The 23,783-nt window shown below is 42.3% G+C and overlaps 1 protein-coding gene across 1 annotated transcript in view; it reads right to left on the bottom strand.

Moving 5' to 3' along the window:
• PRELID2 (PRELI domain containing 2) overlaps positions 1–23,494 on the bottom strand; it is a 243,520-nt gene extending 220,026 nt beyond the window's left edge. Inside the window, exon 1 of the mRNA XM_078653051.1 lies at positions 23,257–23,494. Coding sequence (XP_078509177.1) covers positions 23,257–23,331 — 75 coding nt within the window. The 5' untranslated portion in view covers positions 23,332–23,494. The remainder of the gene's footprint in view (positions 1–23,256) is intronic.
• Positions 23,495–23,783: the final 289 nt, after the last annotated feature.

Here is a 23,783-nt window from a genome sequence, read left to right as displayed (position 1 = left end):
GCGTAATAAACGGTCTGCTCTCTTGCTGATACTCCTCTCTTTCTTGCTTTCTGCTCTCCTGCTTGCAAACAGTATTTGGACTAGAAATATTAATGGTGTCCGCTACTCTCTGATCTCTGAGTGCTAGCTGAAAGATGGGCGAGAGCCATCTGAGAGGGGGTGTTTGGATTCTCTCGCTAGCAGGAGAAGCGCTCACTGTAGGAGAAACTGAGGGAGTACTGAATTAAATGGTGAAGCCGCAACAGAGTAAAAGTTTTTACGGCAGTAATAACATGGCTACAGAATTACAAAAGAGGAAAAGGCGAGGAATCCAGGGAAAGATATCTGCTCCAAAAGGTGCAAAACCATCCCCAATTAAGACTGATCTTGCGAAAACCACCTTACTGAAAACCAGTCTATCGATAGACAGTGAAAGTATGGAAAGAGGCACTAATTCAATTGGCTACAACTCTCCTTTTTCACGGAAGCGTCAATGGTGTTGTCGACAGCTGATGAACTAATGGTCTCATCTACAGGGATGGGGGGCACATGTTGGAAGAAGACAGGCAAGATCTGAACTCAGACAAGCCTACCCAAAGCGCTTCAATGTCAGATGCTCTGCCAAAAGAGTGCATTGAACACGCCTTTATCAGTCATGACTCCTATAAGGAAATTGATTTAAAACATGGTTGCAACCAATAGTGGGAAGAATAAGTGACTACCCTCTTCGCAAAATCATCACGATCAGCCGAAGGGCAGAGTTAACTGGAGGAGAATCGCATAGCTGGCTCCATGCAAGTTAATGAACAACATTGCCAGAGAGAGAGCTGGGATCAAGCCACTCACTCTTTAAATACACCCTAACTTGAAGGCTACTTGCACACAACGCGATAATGCATGGGGATGGGGGACCAAGTACAAGCATTAGACCAAGTATTGGCTCAGATAGAGACTTGTACTCCTAGCAGATCGGTCGAGCCTAAATCCATGAAAGAGCTGCTGGAAAGTATCCTCAACAAGATATAAGACCTGAAGCAGGTCCAAGGGGAAGAAATTGCCGCACTGAGTCTCCGCCTAACGAAATTTGAAGTTGCCTTGAAGTAACTTCCAGGGAGACTACGGGAAGCAGAATAAAGAATCTCTATATTGGAAGATGAGATGTGAGAGCGCAAAGCTGACTTACGACAGATCAGAAAGAAATCCAGCAGCTGTCAATCAAGATAGAAGACATTGGAAATCATAGTAGGCGCTCCAATCTCCACTTCCTGGGAGTCCTTGAGGGAGAGGAGATAGTCGGCAGCCACTTTGATCTGATACAGCTGGTGGAAAAGCTGGATATTCTACCCAGCTTTGATAAAGACCTGACAGTCATGAGGGCACCCGAGGCCTGGCTCAATGTACCTCTAATACGAAATGTCCGCAAATCATCCAAGGGAATTTCACTGATTATAGGATAAGAAGAGCAGATCCTAACAGTCATTTAGCATTCTTAGCATTCTATTAAGCATTCGAAGAAGGTGAAAATCTGTGTATTCTTGGACATGTCAAAAACAGCACCCTGATGAAGAAATGTTTCTGGGGCTCGCTAGCCAGTTTAGATGGGGGAGGGAGGAGGGGGGGTGCCCAGGCCTCGATATTTCAGCAATAAAAAGGAGAATTCTTTATAAAGGGCAATTTAATATATTTACTGATGTTGACGAGACATGCAAAATGCTGGTAATTACTCATACCCGACTGGTGCCTCCCATGAAGGAAACAAAGATTAAGGTTAAATGTATTGACTGTACATTAGAATATGATGTGTTTGAGGCTGCAGATTGGGGGTACACCTTTCCACTTCCAGCGGACAGGCGGGCACTACAGTGGCACAAATACAGGGCAAATATAAGTTTAAGGGATTCCCGGGGGCCCAATGGACTGCTCTCGCCCCTAGCTCGGGTAAGAGTATTACTGGGATGGGACTCCGAAGAGCAGGGTGGATTCTAAGGTGCTGGGGTTGATGGGTCACAGCAGTTAGAGTAGGGAAGAATTCATGCTTTGATAAATGGAAAAGACTTGTAATACTAACAGAAACAAAGCAAACACTTTCGCAAAAGATGAATGGCGTAAGGATAGGGTTAGGGTGAATAAGAGCAGGAGGCCACCATAGAAGCACAAGGTCACTTTTTTTACTGTGCTGTATGTTTGATAAATGAGTCATATGCACATAGGCACTTAAAATATGGATTAGTGCAATAAGTGGGTGGCTTGTTGTCGAATTTCTGTATACAAGTATACGTATATTTCTGTTTTGCACTTTATGGCATGACACTTTATATTTTTTGGACAGGATACTTCTCCTAGCTGACATTGATGGATTGAGCTAAGGTAAGCTAAACTGCTAACACAGGATTATTACTATGAGCAAGGGATACTGCTAATAATGCATACCTTCAAAGACATACGAAGAAAGAAGGTATGCTGGAACATTTTCAGCCTGGCAGGCTCATGAGCGACAGGCTCAGAATAAGAGTAGGTCACTTTTTGATACAGTAACAGAGTCAGATTTTGGAACCCTAACAAATTCAGGATTTTAGTTTTAAACATTATGAACAGGTATACATTATCAAACAAATGGTCGATATTTCCCAACTCAGGTGCTTCCTAAGCCAAATTTCAATTTCAAAGGGAAAACAAACACAATCACAGGCTCTGATGGCTGAATTCTCCCTAGGAAACGTCAAGAAGGTAATTAAATCCTTGGCTAATGGGAAAGGCTGCAGTGAAGATGGTTTACTGGCTGAGTTACATAAGAAATTTGCACCTGTGTTGAATCCTGAGATATTAAAGCTTGCAAACCATATTATAGGTGGAATTTGAAATACCATCATCATTTCAAGCAGCTTTCTGAAGGAGGTTAAGTGCAGGGAAAATATGAACTCTCATAGGCCGATTCGCCTTCTAAAAGTTGATTATAGGATTGCGATAAAACTCCTAGCAAATCGCAAGAACAAAATTCACCCGGCCCGATGTGGCTTTGTTTCAGGCTGACAGTTGTTCTCCACCACAAATTTTCTGGTCGAGGCTCCAGATTATTTTCAACAGTAGGTTCTCACTTCAGTATTGTTGCTAGATACCGAGAAGGCATTCAACCTGGTCTGCTGGGAGAGTCTTTTTATTATTCTTAAAGAATTTGATTTATCCACTGTTTTTATACAGATTTTATCTCGATTGTATAATGGTGCAAAAGCTCAATTGATTATAAACTCCATTGATATTGGTTCTATTGGCGGTTAATTTTCACCTATAGAGCCCTTAGCTAGGCAGAAACAGAGCCCCGATAAGTGGGATGATTACAATTAAATTATAAGCTGACGATATCGCTCTGTTTTTAAAGCCTGGTCTGGAGAATCAATAGAGGGTTTTCAATATTTTTCAAGAGTGTCAAGCTTTGGGTGGAAACAAGATTAATAGGTTAAATACTGAGATTTATATTGTGTAATTGCAAGTTTGACAACTCCTCCTCTGAATGTAACCCTCTCATTAACTCCAACCCAAACAGCTACTTAGGAATCTATACAACAGGGAATATTAACAATCTATATGCACTGAACTCCTCTCCTTTTCCGATAATGGGGCTTGTTGCAGTGATTCATACGTCGGTTTAACCATTGTGCAATTTCTTATTTTCTATAATCCCCTGTGCTTTTCAGATTATGTTTATTTATTTTTATTTTTTAAAGAGGGCAAGGGTGTTCTCTTACCTGGTCCAACAAAAGACTAGCTGGCATTAGGCACTCTTCATAGGCTAGTCAAAGATAGGGGCCTTGTCCTACCTGATTTAAAGAGCGAAATACTTTGCACATTATACACATTGTGGATATAGATTAAGTCCAAAGAAGTGTCAAAATGGATGGATCATTTTTTCGTAAAATTAATTTTTTTTAAGAATATAAGATAGATGATTTCCTATGCCTTACAAGATCGCCCAAAAAGGTTGAATACAAGATTTTTCAATGGTCCCTAAAACGAAAGGATCAATTGTCCAAACACTATTATATACCCGCCATTAGTGATATAACTTGTTTAACGGATATCTACATCAGCCAACCTCCTTTCAATAGATGGGTCTCCTTCCAGATGGTAGAGCAATGGCTTTCATAGTATTGTGGATTTTTGGAATCTGAACACCTGGAAGTATTGGACCGAAGCTGGACCTACCATTAGACACTCTAAAATGTTGATTCAATGGTCGTCTATTTGAAAAAGACACTCTCTAAGCAAATTAGATATCAGAAGAATTATGGCAAGTTTAGATTTAGTCCCAGATCTGATAGAGACTAAGGGCCAGATGTAGGTAATTTTATTTTACCACTTCTTAAATACCGAATCATACCGATTCGGTATTTAAGAAAGTGGTAAAATAGAGGGGGGGGGATGTAGGTATTTCAGATTCGGTAAATACCGAATCGTTAAGATTCGGTATTTAACGATTCTGTAAATACCGATTCGGTATTGCCCATTGAATCCTATGGGCCCTGAAGCCCATAGGAATCAATGGGCAATACTGAATCTGTAATTACAGATTCGGTAAATACCGATTTTAGCAAGGGTGCAGGGGGTGTCACTTTGACACCCTCTAGCACCCCAAAGATGGGCATGTTTGCCATGTGGCACACAGACATGCCCTAAGGGCATGTCTGTCTGTCACATGGCTAGGTGTGCATGCACACATGTGCATGCACACCTGGAATCGGTATTTTACCACCCAATTGGATTGGGTGGTAAAATACAGATTCTGTAAGGCCATAGGGACTCTGAAGAGTCCCTATGATAGATTACCCAATCGTGGCTTCAGGCAAGAGATCCTGAGGCTTCGAATTGGTATCAACCCATGGGTAACAAACAGAGACCTCAATATAAGAATGTTAGATGAGGAAGGTTACTGTAGGTGTAACTTGGGAACCAAGGGCGACCTGTTGCATTTCCTGTTAGACTGTGCGGTACTCTTAGAATATAGAAAAATGTGGCTGCGCCCAGTATTTATAAAATATGAGGTAAAAACAAGGTTTCAGGCGGCCAGCCTCCTATCTGAAATCCCCTACCTGGATATTGTAATAGCCCTCGGGACATTTTTAAAGGAGGCCCTGAGTGCGCTGAGGGCCAAAGAATAACTTGTAGTACTGTATTTTTAGTCTAGCGAAATGAATTCTTGGAGTGATAAGAATGTGTATAGGTTTTAACATTTGTATATCCTTTTGTATTTTTGATAATGGTGTGTATGATATTTTTAACGGACAAGATTTTAAAAATAATAAGTGTATGATTTTATGACGCATACTCCACTCGGCGTTTTACTCACTGTATTGTTTAAAGACTAAGGTCACAATAAACATATATTTTGACTTTGACTCTGAAGAGTCCCACCTACATCTGGCCGTTTCCGAATCGGTAAAAATACCGATTCGGTATTTTACAGATTCGGTAAATTTACCGAATCGGTAAATTTACCGAATCTGTAAAAATGGCCCCCTACATCTCGAAAACCAATTACCGGTCGGTAACGGCCGAAATCGGCCGTTACCGACCGGTAATTGGCGACCTACATCTGGCCCTAAAACACACAGATCTATTAGCTATTGGGTAGCCATCCTTAGACAAAATAAGGGCACCAAGATATTTTTAAAGCATGTGAGAAATGGCAGTCTAAGGAGGGCCTTCAAATTTCAGCAGAGACTTGGAATAAGATCAATTTGTTTAACTTTTCCTTGCTGAAGGGGCACATTTTCGCTGTATGCAATATTATAAAAAAATGGCTGCTTTATAGAACACCGGCGTTTCTAAATAAAATGAATTTCCAAATATTGGCTAGCTATTTTAAGTGTTCAATGGAGGGCGGAGGAAACTGGACACATTATCCGGAGGCGTCTAAAAATAAAGCAGTTTTGGGCCGAGATGCAGGAATACTGCCTACATACATTAGAGATTAATTTTCTATTGCTACACAGACAGCAATTTGGGCTACTCATCAAACGCCAATATAAAATTGCTGCGGAAGAAACACGTTTTCTTAACTCTTAAGCAAGGTCGATTATTCTCAAAACCTGGCATTTGGAATTTACCCCTATATTATAATTCTCCAAACCTGGTGTTTGGAAGTTACCCCCACATTTCAAAAATGGCTGTGCAAAATCCTAAAAATTAAGGGAATAGAATATTGCTATGCACTAAGGTCCAGCACACAATACATTTCAAAGATTATGGAACAAATTGGTATAGGTTGGGCTGCGGGTTTTTTCTCTCTGTTAACATTTGTGATAAAGTACAACATCAGAGTAAACCTGCTGCGAATATTGGGACAATGTGCAAGATTTGTTTTTATTTCTGTTGTAACTGACCACATTAATGCTGAGATTGGAAAATGTATAGTTTATTTACTTCATTGCAAATTCTGATAAAAGTAGTTGATCATCTCAGAGACATATATGGTCATCTGGCTGTGAAGCTCCGACACCTGTGGCTCTTTTATACCAGGAATCGGAGCCTACCACCCGCCATGGCCCAATGGTGATGGCTGGCCAACTCTCCTTACCTGCTGTGGTCCCGACTGAGCCCCCTGACTGGAGCGCAGTTTTCTGGAGGTGGCTAGCCGAACAATGCAGTCTGAGCAGTCGAGCACAGTTCCCGGAAGCCCCACGGTGACAGGGGCCTCGATTTAGCCAGAGGCCGAGGCTGCTAAGCGTCGCGGGGCTGTCCGACCAGCAACCATGCTGCAAGACAGATGCAGGCTGGAATGCTGAAACGGCTCGCAGCACAAGTGTAGACAGTGTGCTCAGACCTCTAAATCTAGGGCAGAGGCGACCTGTGGCCTACAAGTGAGCCCAGGGCTCCTCTGACTGTGGGCCAGGAGGAGATTCAGGGGCTGCCGTCACACTACTCAAAAATGCCTGCTATGGGACGCCACTGTTGGGTCAGCCTACTACAACTAATCCTGCAGGATAAAACCTCGTGGCTGGGGTAGGCCTGAGAGCCTGCATTTGCCTGGGTGACTGCACTCCACCAGGGATAGGAACCAATGAGGGGTGGGTGCAACAAACTGTTTGCTCTGAAAAGGAGTGCGCCATCCCCCCCACCCAAGCGTGTCCTGCCATGATGTTGCCTGCCTAGCGGAGGCTGTGGGCTTGGGGATGTGGATGCACACCCATGCCCCACGTGTTGGGATTGGAAAAGTTGCATACTTGGAGGGCCACCCACCCCATAGCCCGTACCACTGGCAGAGTGGACCATACACTCAGGGGACCCATACGGCCTCACCTACTACCGCCTGCCAATTTCCTTCAAACTCGACTGTGCCTGGTGATGAGCCACGTTCCTGGTGGCTGGGATTGGGAATTAATGCAAAACATTGCCCATAAGTGCTACTTTACTAGCGAATTGCGACCCCCCCTGCTCCTAAGCAGCTAAAATTCCCATTTGAACAACACAAGGTAGCGTGGCATCAGCACTCCCTCTCTGACGCAAAGTAGGTCTCTACTGGAGATACTGCATCTGGGGCTGAAGACAACACTGCATCAATTATGGCAGAACTTTGTGCTTGATTCCAGTCTATAGATGCCCACTTTGACACCCTCACCAGCAGGGTGGACCGCATGGGTGAGGGGCTGGACTGCCAAAACACCAGGCTGGAGATCTACAAGGTATTAAGCCTGCCTGTTCAGGACCTACAACTCCTGGGAGAAAAAGCACCAAGTGGTTCTCAAAGATTTTCACAAAGATTTTTGTGTCAGTAGTCAATAGTGACAGTGGTCGATAAGACCAGCAGTGGTCAGCTGGCTTACCCGGTTTGAGCGGCGACTAATAATTGCCTCTCGCAACTCCCCTTTCAGGCAAGGGAGCTCTAGGGAATTGCAGGCGAGGCACCGCTCGAGCACATACACTCCGCAATAGGCCCCGCGGCCAGAGCTCAGTCCCAGCCGCGTGGTAGATGGCAACAGCCGGCTAGGGGTCCCGGGCGCTGTTTTACAGCGAATTTCGGCAGCATCAGTCGCATCATCAGGAGCAGCAGGCAGGGTGGCATTTAAGGCAGCACCGGCTGCTTTTGTGGAACAGGATTATGAAGGATATTAAAAGCGGCCGAAGGAGCGCACCTAGAAGGTGGCCATCTTCAGGCCAGGCTAGCTCCGCCCCCAACTTTAAACATTAGTTGCGCTTCCAAAAACCCTGGATGTGTGCAAGCTACAACAGAAAATGGCAACATTTACATTTAGCTTTGAATTTACCTATATTCTACCTTGGACAGTGCTGCATTTCGTTTGTTAAGTTAGACAGCTTTCAACAATATTTACGACTGCACCTCAACCACAACGTAAGTTTACTTCCCATTGACAATGCTGACTTTTAGTTCTTAGGTTAGACTGCTTTAAATAATAGTTGTGACTGCAAAAACACAGAATGTGCGCATGGTATACTGGAAAATGTTACCCCTCACTTATTTTAGCTTGTAATTGTCCAAAAAGCATCTAAGAGGACAACATTTAGCTTTAATTTAATCGTTCTTCCACCTTTGACAATTCTGCATTTCATTTGTTAAGTTGGACACCTTTATTCAATATTTGCGACTGCACCTTACCCACACCCTAAGTTGTATTTTCAACTTTACTTTGCCAATACAAGCCCTTTAAGGATACAATTTTGTTGTGCTTTTAAAAACAAATATACACCCTTACCTCAAACACACACTATCACATTGAATGAACTGCTTGCCTGTTGAACACATATAGTTGCATTCCGTTTTCTTTGAGATAAAATGTGCTTCAGGAGACTGAATGAAATTGGACTCTGAGGATTGGCTCTTCAGTGGATGGCGAGCTTTCCTTCCTTCCGCTCCCAGACCATTAACCTAGGTCCTTTTCGTTCAAAGATCATGGATCTGACCAAGGGAGTGCCTCAGGGCTCTTGTTTGAGCCCTACTTTGTTCAACATATACGTCACTCCCCTGGCAGACGTACTTAGGACATTAGGTTTCACACCCATTTCATATGCTAATGATACTCCGCTTTTATTTTTGTTTAATAAATCCACTCTTACGGCCCAGTATTCCTTCTCCGAAGGTATGATAGCCATATCTAACTGGATGAGGAGCAATTTCCTTCAGCTTAATGCAGGGAAGACCGAGATGATGCACTTCGGAAATGCACCACTGCTGTGGTCACTGATTGGTGGCCGGTGGATCTGGGCGACTCCCCTGTAAGACTGCTGTCAAGAATCTTGGCATACGCCTAGACCAGGCACCGACCATGAAAGAACATGCAGCTTACATTGCTGGCTCCTGTTTCCATGTGCTTGGATTGTTACGGCTAGTCTTTCCTTTCCTCTCCTTGTCCATACGGAAAACTCTCATTCAGGCATTGGTACTAAGCCACCTAGACTACTGTAACGCCCCCTCCTGGTCTCGGCCAATGAGTCCTCGTTGAGCAGACTGCAGGTAGTTCAAAACACCGCAGCACACCTTGTCTCGAATGCCCCACCCAGAACGGCCTCCCTTCCCCTTCTTCAACAGCTTCACTGCCTCCCGGTATGCAAGCCAATTTAAGTTTAAAATCTGTTGCATCGTCCACAAGGCCATGTATGGCATGGGCCCCATTTATCTTGCAAGGAAATTCACCCACTATATTCCTACAAGGTCTCTTCACCCAGGAACTAAATCTCTTCTCCTTGTTCCTCAGTTTTAAAAATCAAGGATAGGTGAGATAGCTTTCTCTCACCTTACCCCCCTCTATTGGAACCAGCTCCCCACCCACCTGAGACAATATTCTGACCACCTTGAATTCAGAAGGCTCCTCAAAACTGTATTATTTTAACGTGTTCCCTTCTTTGGCCTACTGTTGCACGTCCACTCCGGGGGTGATTCAGGCGCTCTACAAAACATATAAATAAATACATTTCCTCCTCTCTTCATGTGCACATTTTTTTTAATTTTTAGAGTTTTATATAGTGCGAACTCAAACCAAAGATATTCGGTATCAGAGCGCTTTACATGAGCACCAGTTTCATTACAGATAGACACATTCATTTTTTGTTAGCTGCAGGGAGATTAAGTGATTAGCCCAGAATCACAGGAAGTTAAGCGTCCCTGCCGAGAATCGCTCCCAGTTCCCAGCTTCGAGGTCAACCGCTCTAGCCGTAAGGCTACATCCTCTCCCAATTTAATTAATAAATTAATTAGTTCATGTGTTTTGATAACCCGCAAGCGTGCATAAACACGCACTTTGTATTTATAGCACTTGCTTATGAGAAGCAAGGCTGGCAGTAAAAGAGGTTAAGTTACTGCCAGACTTGCTTCTCGTGAGCAACTACTATAAGTACAAAGTGCGTGTTTATGCACTGCTTGGTTTTGAAAACACAAAAGACATTGTCAATTACAATGCCAATAGCTCAAACTCTCGCAAATAGGATTCCTATTGCATTGCAAAAGCTTAAGACAGGGAGGGAGACAGTCCGTCATTTAAATCTTTAATCAAGTTTTTGAGCAACCGTGTCATTCTCTGTCCAAACCATGTCTGCATGCGTTTTATCACGTGATCACAGGAGGCTCACCTTCAGTAGCGGCACTGGCGACGATTAAGAAAGTTGGTTTTAACCCATTGAGCCAGTCCGCTGCCACTGTCGACCCTGGACCAATCTGCCTCTTCATCTTGCTAGCACCAGCCTTCTGGAAGCTGCGACCCCTTCCCCCACGTTCCGCCTATTATCAGTAACAGAGCCTTCGCGCACCAGCATCACGTCAGCACCAAAGGATCCATAGAGACGATGGTGCATGCATTTCTGTTGCTGGTGGACGATTTAGGTCTGGCTTGATAGCTTTTCTACATTATGTGAATAACCTGGGAAAATAGAGCTTTAAGATGCTGATGGACATGAGGACGATACAGAAAAGGGGGGGGTGGTGATGAACAGAGTGTCTGAATTAAGCAGACCACTCTTACCCAGTCCAAAGATCAGGGCTTGATCCATCACCGTTATTTATCTCACTGCCCCATTCCAGCTCAGAACCTGGCTATATGCAAATTAGTCTGTCCATGGCCCAGTGCATCATGGGAACAGGGCAGACCAAACTACCAAGCCAATTCTTCACCAGAAAGGAGACAAGCTACCGGGGACCGGTTTCTGGCATTTCAGCCTCTTCGGCCCGGCTTGCTTGAATCCTGATGGAGCAGTGAGAAAGGGACTCATGTCTGAGTACATGAGGACAGCATTAGATTGGGCAGAGCGTGTACGCTTGCCAAAAGGGTGCTTGTATTGCACTGCTATTGGATACTATTGGATACTGAGGGGATGTTTCCTAATCTAGCATGCCTGTGGTCAAACATTATGGAGCTGTGGTATGAAAGAGAAAAGATGTCACTCATAATCTAATGAAATTGCTGCATGACTGAGCTACAATATGACCTGCAGAAGCGTCATGGCAAGGATGGCCCCCTTTCCACACAGAGGTCATGTGGGGCGGGAGTAGGAGAAACACTAGACTACTCAATGCTCATCCGCACTTAGCCGGCCACATAAGATTTGGACAAACCGCTGCGTGAAAGAAAAGAAAGGCACACGGCTGGTATTTTTGAAGATCAAACGCGGATTACAGCATTAAATAAATATACATGTATATATTTTTGATAGTTTGGCGAGGCGCGCAAAGTAAAAGAAAGGCGCATGGCCACCATTTGTTAAGGCATGCATGAAACAATTGTTTTTTTTTACGTTTGGAGAGCTGCGCAAAACAAAATAAAGAAGCGCAACCGCCATTGCTAAAGAGCTGGTGCCGCGCTGCTTAAAAAAAAATATACAAACAGGCCATGGAGTGGGAGTGTAAGGAGCATGAATAAAAACATGATTATTTAAAATCTGAGGGGGGGGGGGCGCAGTGCTGAGTCGGGCTGGATATAAAATCGGCCGCGATTGCTATGCTCAGCACAGTATGTTGTGCCTGCTCCTGCAAGACATTAAGTAAATAGTTCTCCCTACCTGCTAATGAAAGCTACAAAGTAAAGCACATGTAAGAGGGCTGCCCTTATGGGAGGTAACAGGAGAGAGGGAGGTACTAAGGAGGGACTACTAAGCCATTGTTTATAAAACACAGGAAAAGAAGCCAATTGTAAAGCTGAGCGGAGCATGGGTGGAGCTTAATGCCCATATCCTAAATAAAGGTTAGCTCTACACCAGTGGGACTTGATATTTTTAGCCCCTGGCATCTTTTTGAACCGGGTGGGCTTTTCTTTCTTCGACTGCAGAAAAAACACTTGTCATTGAAAAGTATATTTTAAATTGCACAAAAAATTGTTCGGCTTCGTGTGATCTATGTGAGATTTTTCAAGAGATGCTTACAAATGAATGTAGCGCCCTGACGATGACCTTGTAATAATAGTTCATGTACACCCCACAAAGATAGAGGTCGAAACACGTTGGCATTTATTCTGGGGAAGAAGACTAGGAACCCCCTCTACATTTAAATTAAGTTTATCATGTGTTGATACCTGGGAGCTGTTCACGTGATCTGAACATAAATAGTTGGGTCAAATAGAGAATACATCTCTGTCCCCAGAGGGGTAACACACTGATTGTACAATTTCAAAAATATTGCTTGAAGCTATTAGAATTGTTGTGAAATTTCTTTCACAACGATTGTTTAGGTCTATGTAGTGTCATGAATTGTCTGTATATTGTACTATATGTTGTTTATATTTGTAATGTATTTTGGACTGCAGACAAAGAGACTGATATAAAATAAATATACCTTTTTTTAAGTATATAAAAAAACACAAGATAAATACTCGAACACATTGAATTCAAGTGTATGTTGCGTTTTGAAAATTGCTGGAGATTGATGGCCATATGGTGTTCATAAACACTGTGCCATATCATAAATACATCGTCTCGGAGAAACAGCACAATCGCTGCATAGGCAAGACCTAAAAATTACACCGAAGCACACACTCTGCTGTTTCACTGCAATCCCTGATAAAGTCCAAAGTGGGCGTAGATGATATTGAATTCTTTTTTCATTTACAACCATGTACTGTACAAGTTATGATTGGTTATGACCGTGAAACAACAGTGTGCGCGCTTTGGTGTCATTTTTGTACAAGCTGTTCCTGTTGCTACTTCCCTTCCATTTCACATTTTAATTCAAAGCTCATATAATCCCTCACACATTAATAAATAACAAAAGAAGTATGGCTGTTTCACACCAATTTGGAATAAAATTTGAAACATACTCTACAACCACAGTGTTGTACAACACAGCTAAAATAACCTGTACCAAAAGCTCTCGCAGAGCCGAGACCTGTTGGCTTTGCCAATGCTTGTTTCTAAAATTCAGCCCTAGCAAGATGTAAATAGAGGAATCACTTCAACATTGCGTAATGAGGATACAGAATGCATACACAGATAACAGAAGGTGTGTTCAATTATTTCAGTAGACAGGAATAAATTCTAAAAGAAAGAAAGATTTGAATCCAAACAAATGCACTGCAGATCAGCAAAAGGCAGTCTTTACTTCTGTATCCCTGGTCCCTTTCCTCTCTGTAAAAACAACCCTAATCATTCTGTGTATGGCTGCTGGGTGTGGGTGGAATTATCTGTTTTAACAAGGAGGGATTTAGAATGTTTCTTTGGTACTAACTGCAGCAGGAATAAATTACAATGGGCCTCATTGGTAGTGCCCAGTAGGAAGGTAATACCACACCCAGCAAACACCGATTTCGCACGGTGCAGTATTTCCCAGGGAGATAATAATTCTCTATTACGAGTTTCTCGGGTCAGAATGACCGGTAACACAGTAATGTGGCATGCTTTCCCCGTTCAATCTGCAAAACTCTGCCTGCAGTGTTTAAGCCTTCTTTTTCCCTACACAATGTTTTTCCTTCAAAAGGTGCGAAGAAAAAATGATGAGAATTTTGTGTTCATTTTGTGCTGGTGCAATAAGGCCCAAATTTGTACCTATAATCTTCTGCAGTAATATCACTTTCATTCTCTGCCCACCAATATTCCTCCCCACCCCAGTAAGTAGTCTCTCCGTTGACCATCAATACCCGCTGGGCATGGTGCACCCATAGGAACTACAACTGCACAGATAAAACCCACCTGTAGCATGGTTTCCATGTCCTCTTTACAAAACAAATATCAGTATATACTGTGAAATGAATGTACCCCCACGGAAGTACTAATATCAAACCCACAAAACAATAGCTACTGGCCACATATGACTAAGGCTCACTCAAGAGAACAAACATTTTCAAGAAAAACACTGCTTTTAATCTGCAGAAATACACGAAAATATATTTTATACAAACTACTAACAAGCATACCCCTCAACTAAAATTTGGAAATGGTCATCTTTCTTAGTCCTTCAACAAAATCCATTCAACCATATGTTTTCTCAATGGGGAATTAGACTCCTTGTCAAAAAAATCCACGGAATTCATATCCAAGAATAATTATTAACAAAAACCGCACAAATATTTGTACAGTTTCTCACTGAAAAAAACTGACATCTCAAATGGCATCACTGATGACATAACTGATGTAATTCAGTTCAGCAGTTTTTGCTGTAGCGTCTACAGAAAATGCATGGGGATTTTGTATTTTGGGACCCACATTTTTTCCTCAGCCAGTGCTTGACCGATCACCCTGAAACTTCCCAAGCACAAACGAGGCAAAAAAGAACACTTTTTGGGAAGATTTTGTGCAGATTTGTCAAACGCTGCCAATGTCATAAGCAGCACAAAAAATGCATTTCCTATAGAAACGGTGAAGTAACTTTAGCTACCCAGTGCCGGCTGACACTGGGATATATAATATCCATCTTACTCGTTTGGGAAAGTGACACATGCAAAAGAGGACATTTTTTTGTCAGGTCACAGAAGAACATAAACCTACCTATTGCAACAGGAGTAAACTAGATAGGTTTGGATCCTTACTGGACATACAGATAAAAACAAATGTGTCATTATTTAACAGGCAACAAGTAAAGCTGGTAACATGAATGGGCGCTGTTTGTCACAGACACTCGGATGAACCACGGGCAGAGGATGGGGTTTCAGCGAGACAGCAGCAGGACTAAGGCAGTCAAAGTCTCCTTGCTCTTAATTGGCACTCAGTACATTTCTCCTTGGCAACTGTCTAAGCCAAGGCATGCCTGATCTTCATCAGTTCACATAAAGAAATGTCTGGGACTGGAGTGGAAACAGTAACCGACAATCAAAGAAGCTCAGCTTTCATTCCACTTAGAGTAGCGGCTCCAGGGGTACTGAGCGGAATTTAACTGCAGTAAGAGGATTAAAGTGTAAATAGAATTACAAACACTGTTTCAAGGCCACTTAAGGTTTGATTATGGACTTTTCTGTGATCCAATAACACATTGCCAGTGTAGTTTTTTTTGTTTTATTAAGTAGTGCTTAATGCTGGGAGTTTGCCTTTGGTAGATACAGTATCAGAAGTCAAGGGCGATAAAAAGGGTTTGTTCGGGGTTCTTGATCAAGTGGAGAAGCCAAGATCAGAGGGTGGATCTCAGCTTCCCCCGCCGAAAACCTAGCTCCTAGAGCAGCTCCTCAACAGAAATCAGTCACATGATGCAAATCGGCAATTTACCCCTAAAAATGAAACAGACTGAACTGTGCAAAATGTAATATAACATATGCCAGCATCTCTCAAATCTACACTGACAGTCATTACAAATCACACATCATATCCAACTGCCCAAGATGAACAGACTTCTGTGATGAATCTCTGATGTAACTACCTTATAACATGTTCGGCAAACGGTCACAAGATGCAATGATACTACTCACAGAAAGTGTACCCGTTCACTTGGAGATGCGTGGGAATTGTTTTCCATCTAAAATTGTATGTGCTTATCAACAGGAGTCAAAATGTAATGTCTGAGGTTTTACAATATTCCTCATGTGTTTATATTTGCCAATGGACAACGCACACACCTAAATGTGTATGGAGTATTTTCTAACGACATGTTGAAATCTGGAAGAAGAATTCGGTATCCTTTGACTGAAACTATTGAGATGGCTTTTTTTTTACTTTACTGTATTGAACTTTAATATTTCATGAAACTTTATTTTTTTAAAGACTAATCTCAAACTTTCTTTTTGAGTCAATTTTAACTTACTGATTGTATTTTAAAATACAGTTTTGAATCTTGCCTTTAGGGCTTCATCTATTCTTAAGGACAACACTGTCGCCAACCTCGCAGATGGGCACTACAATTATCATGTAGATTATTTAATGCCCACACAAGTAAAGCCATCCTACATCTCAATGGACAGTGACTGTTACAAAAGGTGCCCAACACCTTGTGTCATTCAAGTCAATGGAATGTGTTCCCAAGCGACCACCAGTGTCAGAGATTAAAACATTTATAGAAATCGGAAGACCCAATGTAATGTAAATGTAGTGTATTTTGTAAAGCGCACAGGTGCCCCAACGGGGCGTCCCGGCGCTGTATAACGCTGTGGAACCCTTCCTGGCTCTCCCTGTGAGATGCCTCTCCTGGGCACCCCCAAGGTGAAGCCAGGCATCCCAGTGTTGTAGGGGCCGTTGTGGAGATTAAGCAAGCTATTGCCCAGAGTTGCAGCGTGGGACCCATGATTAGAGTAGGCGCTGATGCGAGAATTATCGAGTCCGCGGACATTGAGCCCAAGACCCTGCCACGTCGGGACTTGAACCCTGGTCCCGCGCCTGATCTCTGCTTCAGAGTCTGCCGCTCTAACCAGTGAGCCACACTTCTCCAATATACCCTTGTAGGCTTGGGCAATGAATAATTCAAAGAGGAGAGTGTCTACAAGACATTTCACTTGTTCTAAATATATTCTATTATTTCGATTGTTTCTGAGTCAGTCATATATAATCAGACTCTAAAGTGTCACAAAAGACAACCACAATAAATACACTTTTAAAAGGACAGAAAGCAAAGCACACGGAAAAACCTGTTCGTATAAAATGAATTTATCTGATTTAAGTATCTTGAATTTGAGAAGGGTGCATTGGAACAAAGTGGATATCAGCAAATAACAATATGAGCAGATGTACAAATAAATTTAGACATACAAATCATAACCTACATCAGCTCCTGAAAAAATAGTATATGGTAAATGGTATATAGCAACCAATGGACATTTCTGATAAAGCCAACGGTGTATGACACCTGGACACCTTCCCGCCGCCAGATGCTGTTCCTCCTAATGCCTGGACGTTTTCTCGCCAGATTCTACTTCAAACTACGTTACTAAACTAAACTTGGCTTTATCGTTTCTTTGAAGAATAAAGCAAGAATCGCTGTTGGCTTTATCAGAAATGTCCACTGGTTGCTATATACCACAAGTGATTTGAACGTGGCTTTTAAACTGCCACCCCGACTCAAGGTCATTTATTATTTCCTTAGGAACCCAATAGAAGGTTCTATATCTTGCAAAAAAACAATCGTCCTGAGGATGGTCTAATGGACTGACGCCACACAGACCGAAACGTCGACAGTCCCGTCAACTCCAATAAAACCTCCAGTTTCTTTAGAAATATTTATCTATATTAAGTTAATATTTGCTTACTATTTTTTCCAGGAGCTGATGTAGGTTATGATTTGTATGTCTAAATGTATTTGTACATCTGTTCATAACATTATTTGCTGATATCCACTATGTTCCAATGTACCCTTCTCAAATTCAAGATACTTAAATCAGATAAATTCATTTTATACAAACAGGTTTTTCCGTGTGCTTTGCTTTCTGTCCTTTTAAAAGTGTATTTATTGTGGTTGTCTTTTGTGACACTTTAGAGTCTGATTATATATGACTGACTCAGAATCAATTGAAATAATAGAATATATTTAGAACAAGTGAAATCCCTTGTAGACACTCTCCTCTTTGAATTAGAGATAAAAACAAGCATTCCATCTATCATTTTTTTGTTTATTGATGGTCATGTCAGAATATCACTTGGGACAATAGGAGCTAGACATAAGATTATACACCCCAAAAACATACAACACACTAGAACTAAATATTCCCAATACTACCACAATATATTGAAACTAACCCACAGCCAAAAAGATAATTAGCTGAACAATCAGGACATTCCTTCAAGGTCTTCTCCATGGAGACGCAACTGCTATGTTAACTTCTTCTATCCTAGCACGCACATCAAAACCCTGCTACAAAACACTGACGACCCCTTTCTCACTACAGAGGATAAGATCCTGTTGAGCCACTGCTAAGCAAAAGCCAAACCATCTACATGACTTTTGACTTGACTCTACACCATTATAAACCCAGGAACTCATCAACGGTAAAACTACTACAAAACATTTGATAACAGAGACCCCACCCCCCCCCCCAACACAAAAAAGCACTTCTCAAAGCCATCAAGTGCTGCACCAACTGCATCAATAACGCATTGTGTCGCCCATTCACTCTGTTGAAGAAGAAATGTTTACCCATCAATAACTTCAAAAACATGAGAGACAAGGAAGATGTGATCTGACAAACATACCTCCACGCCTAACATCCTCAAAATGATCAAACAACACAAAGCATCAAAACAGTCTACCTAGTATACTTGTCTTCTGACCTGATGATTCAACTGTAATCCCTGAAGGCTGTACTGCATGAAGAAGACATCATCCTGTCATCAGCTGGGATGAAGATTGCCAAAGCAGCATATCTAATAATCAACAATGCATTCCTCCTGTCAGATCAGAGACATCGTGCCTTCTATTATGTTCACAGTGTAATATATAAGCCTAACTGCATCACTGAGTATCGGAGACTTATCTTATTTGAAAAGATTCTACTTACATAATACACAGTCTGCTCAACTCTCCCTTTATCTAAATCTGCCATTGTGGGTATATGGGTATGGCCCACTACATAAGGCACAGCAGTACGTTCAAAAAGTAGGCCAATATTGAGCTGCATTATCCTGTGGATTCTACCCAATACTTCCATTAGAATCACTTCTTCATAAATGTTTGCTATAAGTACGGTTTCCAGGCCTACTTCTGTAAACTCTTGTGAAGTCCTGAAATTTGTAATTCTGCACTAGACTTACAGGTGTACTTTTGTAACTTTCTTTGAAAATTGGAACCATAATTTATTTTGACATTGCTTATTAATGAAAAAGAATGTTTACTAAACAATGTCATTGGAGAAACTATATCTCAAGCTACACAGCAATTTAGCAGAACTCTTTTTCAAAGCTGCCAATTTTTTTATATATACTTATTATTTTGAAGGAAAATTATCAACTATCTTACATCAGGCTTCTGCGTGTATTTGCATGTAATCATGGAGCAATTTGGAAGCCTTATAAGAAGACTCAAATTGTTAAATCTGGCAAACGTGAACACATTTTAATACTGGAACCACTGTCAGTAATTCTGTCTGAGCTCACAGCACTTCATTAGCGCACTCGTCCTTATATTAAAGACCTTACACTAATTATTCACATACACTTTTGAACAATGAAATACTATTGCTACAAGTCTTGCCTTGGTGAGACACAATCCTCATTCATACATCCATTTCTTTAACAGATCACGACTGTGGTGGTGCATGCTGCTGTAAAGTGGCAGCCAAAGGGTTTGTGCTGCAGGGGGTGGGGCTTAAACACCATTAACTGTATTGGCTCCCTGTCCTTTCCTGTATCAACTTGTTAAATGCTGAACTAGACTTCCTCCCATCAGACATCCAGAGGGTTTTGTAAAACTCACAGGTGCAGCCTCTTTGCCAGACTGGAAACCAGTATGTGCGGAAATAATAGCACAAGGCAACATACCTTTCGGGATTGATCTCTGCTGATAAGACCTCCATATCATTCGAGTCTCAAAGACACCTTCCTCCCTCTATTTCACCAGAGAGCCCAAGACCTTATTCTTCAAACCACACCACATCCCAGAGTAAATTCAGTTACTGGATGCAACAAAGTGTCTCCCCTGAACACTTACTAGGCCTTCTGGTTCTTGGCAACAAGCCCACCCCCTGACTTATTGCAACATTACTTTGAATGCGTTGAGCCGCATAACTTTGTAGCTATGTTTACCCTGATGTAAGTCAGTGCATACAGTGTATCTCAGACTGAATCTTTCTTCTGTTATGTCTAAAACACTCTCCAGCACTTCAGAGGACAAAAACACAGAGAGATAAGTTAATATAATCAACCCATAATTTATTGTCTAAAGTTTTTGAACAAGGGGACAACAGAGAATAGCCCCCAAAGGCCTTATGCCAAGTCTAGACAACATTTCGGACTGACGTGGTAGATGTTCAAGTACATGCAGTATTCTTTAGTGTGTCTCACTCACACAGATGCAAAAGTTCGTTTTTCCAAGAAACAACCAAGAGGGCGCACAGACCCTCACCCTAAACACATCAATTTTGAAGGAAGTTGCGAAAGGCAGTTACAGAAGACCAACCGTTGGCATCAAGTCATGTGTGCAGGGCCTGAAACTGACCCTCGGCTTAAAAAGCAGAAGCCAAGCCACATAATGCAGAAGAAATGTGGCCAGTGTTTCTGAAGAACAGCCGAGTGCTTTTTGAAACTTGAAGAGCATATTACCGGGAAGCCTTATGTAAACCAAAAAGATACTTTTTAATTTTTATAAGTGGTTATTTTTAAAACGAATTTAATCTCAGCCCAAGCATGTAACCGTTTAATAGTAAACTTATAAAATGTACCCCTTATATTTCATTATGTCACTTGAATTAATCCATTATTATGCGTTTCCTTGACAAACTAAATGTGACTTGTTTTTTATTCCATTCTGTTTCACCGTGAGTTTTAAGAGACCAGTGTATTGTTATTTGTTTGAATGTAAAGTTGTATAATTATGAAGGGTAGTAAAATATTACACTTTGGCGTTTCTCTGGTGTTCATATTTCCAGGCAACAGAACAGAGGTAATATAAATTGATGAACACTAAAAACAATGTGTTGTTACATGATCATGCGAGATCATGCTATAGAACTAGGATTTTTTTTAAAACACAATCCAAGTCCTGAATTTGAGTAAGTGGAGAATCGTCACATGCGTGTTAGTCTCGGACATCATTAAAAGGAAGTACAAATATTTTTATTCTCACTGTCGTTCCTTTCAGTTTTCCAGACTTCCCATTCGGTATCCCTACTGTTCCCTCTTCTCTTCCCTACTGTACCATTCAGCTTGTATGTTGGTTAATTCGGCTTCCCCTGTTGCCCCTTCCTGTGACCTCGCTGCACCCGTTAGTTTTTGCTGAGCTCGACACATCACATTTTGATTCAGTGACTTAAGCACTTGCTACAGACAAAGGTTATGGCCTAGTATGGGCCATCGCATACTTTTTATCCTACCAGGTCGATAAATATAACAAAATCGGCTGGCATGAACATCCAGTAAATACAACTCTTTTAAAATGTAAAATCTGTGGAAAGAAGCACTTAATTAAAAATAAAACAAGTTTTTATTACCATTCAGTTCTTACATACTGTTTCTATCACTTTTAGGATTAAAAGCATAACCCAGTGGTTGGGGGTTGTGTGTGCCAATAAGAATGTATTACAACCCAAAGGAACCATTTTTAGCAACCTTAAAATAATGACATATTGAGAAAAAAATCAATAAGGTTCTAAACCATGCATTGCAGTTTTCATGCAGCTCCTTGGTGCTGGACCATAGCTCATTGAACTATGTTAGAAGGACTGAAACACGTGACCTGCAAGAAACAATAGGCCCTCCTTGTCAAAAGTTATAACCAGGGCTCGAGTCGGGGTACCACGCGGGTGGACGGCGTCCCCCCACTTATTTTACCGGGAGCTCGATAACTGGAGCAAATGGAGCCACATATTCACTCTTTGGCATCTCTGGGGTGAGATCGGAGCCCATTCAGAATGCTGCCACGCGCTGGCTTCTCTGATGCAATCGCATCTAAGGGGTGAGCGAGTGGAGGCAATGAGTCTGATGGTGCAAGCCACCTTTCGTGAAGTCACTTCCTGTCGTGACGTCAGTGTCCCCCCACTTCTTTTTTTAAGGACGTGTGCCTTGGTTATAACCAGCGGTACAAAAGGGGGTGGTGATGGACGGAGCATCTGAACCAATCAAACACTCACACCCAGTCAAAAGATCTGGGTTTGATCCATCACCGTTCTTTAGCCCACTCTGCCACCCCAGTTCAGACATGGCTATATGCAAATCAGTCTGACCCTGTGCCTCATGGGAACAGTCCAGCCCGAACTGCCATGCCTTCCCTGGACCGGAAACAAGCTTCCGAGGACCGGTTTCTGGCATTCCAGCCGTCTTCAGCCCGGCTTGCTTGAATCCAGTGGCAAAGAGAGCAAGGGACTCATGTCTGAGCATACCCTGCCACACTTATGGCGGCCAAAAGCGGTACAAAAGGGGGTGGTGATGGACGGAGCATCTGAACCAATCAAACACTCACACCCAGTCAAAAGGTCTGGGTTTGATCCATCACCGTTCATAAAAAAAAAAGAAGTGGGGGGACGCTGTCACCAGAAGTGAAGTCACGACAGGAAGTGACGTCACGAAAGGTGCCGAGCTCCTCGTCCCAGAGAGGCCACAGAGTGAAGTCCAGCTGTTTGGCAGGGGGGACGGCGTCCCCCTGGTAAAATAAGTGGAGGACGCCGTCCCCCCGCGTGGTACCCAGACTTGAGCCCTGGTTATAACCCACATCTGTGAGCTGCATGTTACACAATGTGCTTTGCAGCAGGCACAGTAATCATCGAGGCTTCTTTATGAGTCAGAACTGTGACACAAATCTCTCCAGCATGGGCATTACCACCAGGGTTAGCTTAGCATTATTATTAGTATTGCTTGAATTGTTGTTTTTTTTTACATGTATAAGTTGAGCGTCAGACTCTGCCCCTCGTAACTCCATACCCTTTCCACTGCCACACCTTGATCACCATATTTTTGGGTTCCAAGAATACTTTCCCACCATCGCCTGGTTTCCCTTTTCAACCTCCCCGCCCCTCAGACTGCCTACTGCCCCCTCTGGTATCGCTGTTGTTCAATTAAACTCGTTCTAAACTGTCCCTGCGGATCCCTTCATTTAACATTCATTTCCACCATTGCGCCCTTAGTTTTAATTTCTGTTCTTCTTCCTTCAAAAGTCACCATACTGGGTGTTCCCTTCTTTCACTCCAGTGCTATTCTTTCCTTCTCCATCTGCCCCTACTACCTACACTAGCTCTTACGACCCTGTCTCTTCCGCTGTGTCTCAGACACTGGCACGCCCCTTTTATTCTGTACCTTGTTCAGGTAGCTGTTCACCACGTGCTCGAAGGGATATGGATACATCGTTTTCAAGTCCACAGTGATGCCCATTGCTGCGGGTGGGCACAGTGAGCTCCACCTCTGTCCTCTTAGCCTGGTGTACGCTGTTAGTCCCGCAGTAGTATGAAGAAGTCAAGCTACTGCACTGCCTCCTCCACACCTCTCGCTGCCAACTGAGAGACCACCTCGCAGGGCGATCATAGACATGGAAGACAAACGAAAGCAAATGCCGAATTATGTCAATGGGCCTGAATTTCCGACAAGGAAATTACAGCCAGTCACATACCAGCCAAGTAAATGTAACGTTTTTAAATGCTTTATATAATTATGGAAAACTTTTTGTAGTCCATTAAAGACGCGAAAGAAAACGTCTCACATAAATGATAATCTTTGTGAATTATCCTGTGATTTTCCCACTTATCTTCTCTTCATATCAAGAAAATTAACGATTTCTGATTTTTCGGTTTAAAACAATGGTTTTCTTGTTTAATAGTGGGAATATT

Source organism: Lissotriton helveticus, chromosome 7 (genome assembly GCF_964261635.1).
Source record: "Lissotriton helveticus chromosome 7, aLisHel1.1, whole genome shotgun sequence".
Taxonomy (NCBI): Eukaryota; Metazoa; Chordata; class Amphibia; order Caudata; family Salamandridae; genus Lissotriton; species Lissotriton helveticus.
Note: the sequence above shows the minus strand (reverse complement) of the source record. Positions and strands in the feature narration are given on the sequence as shown.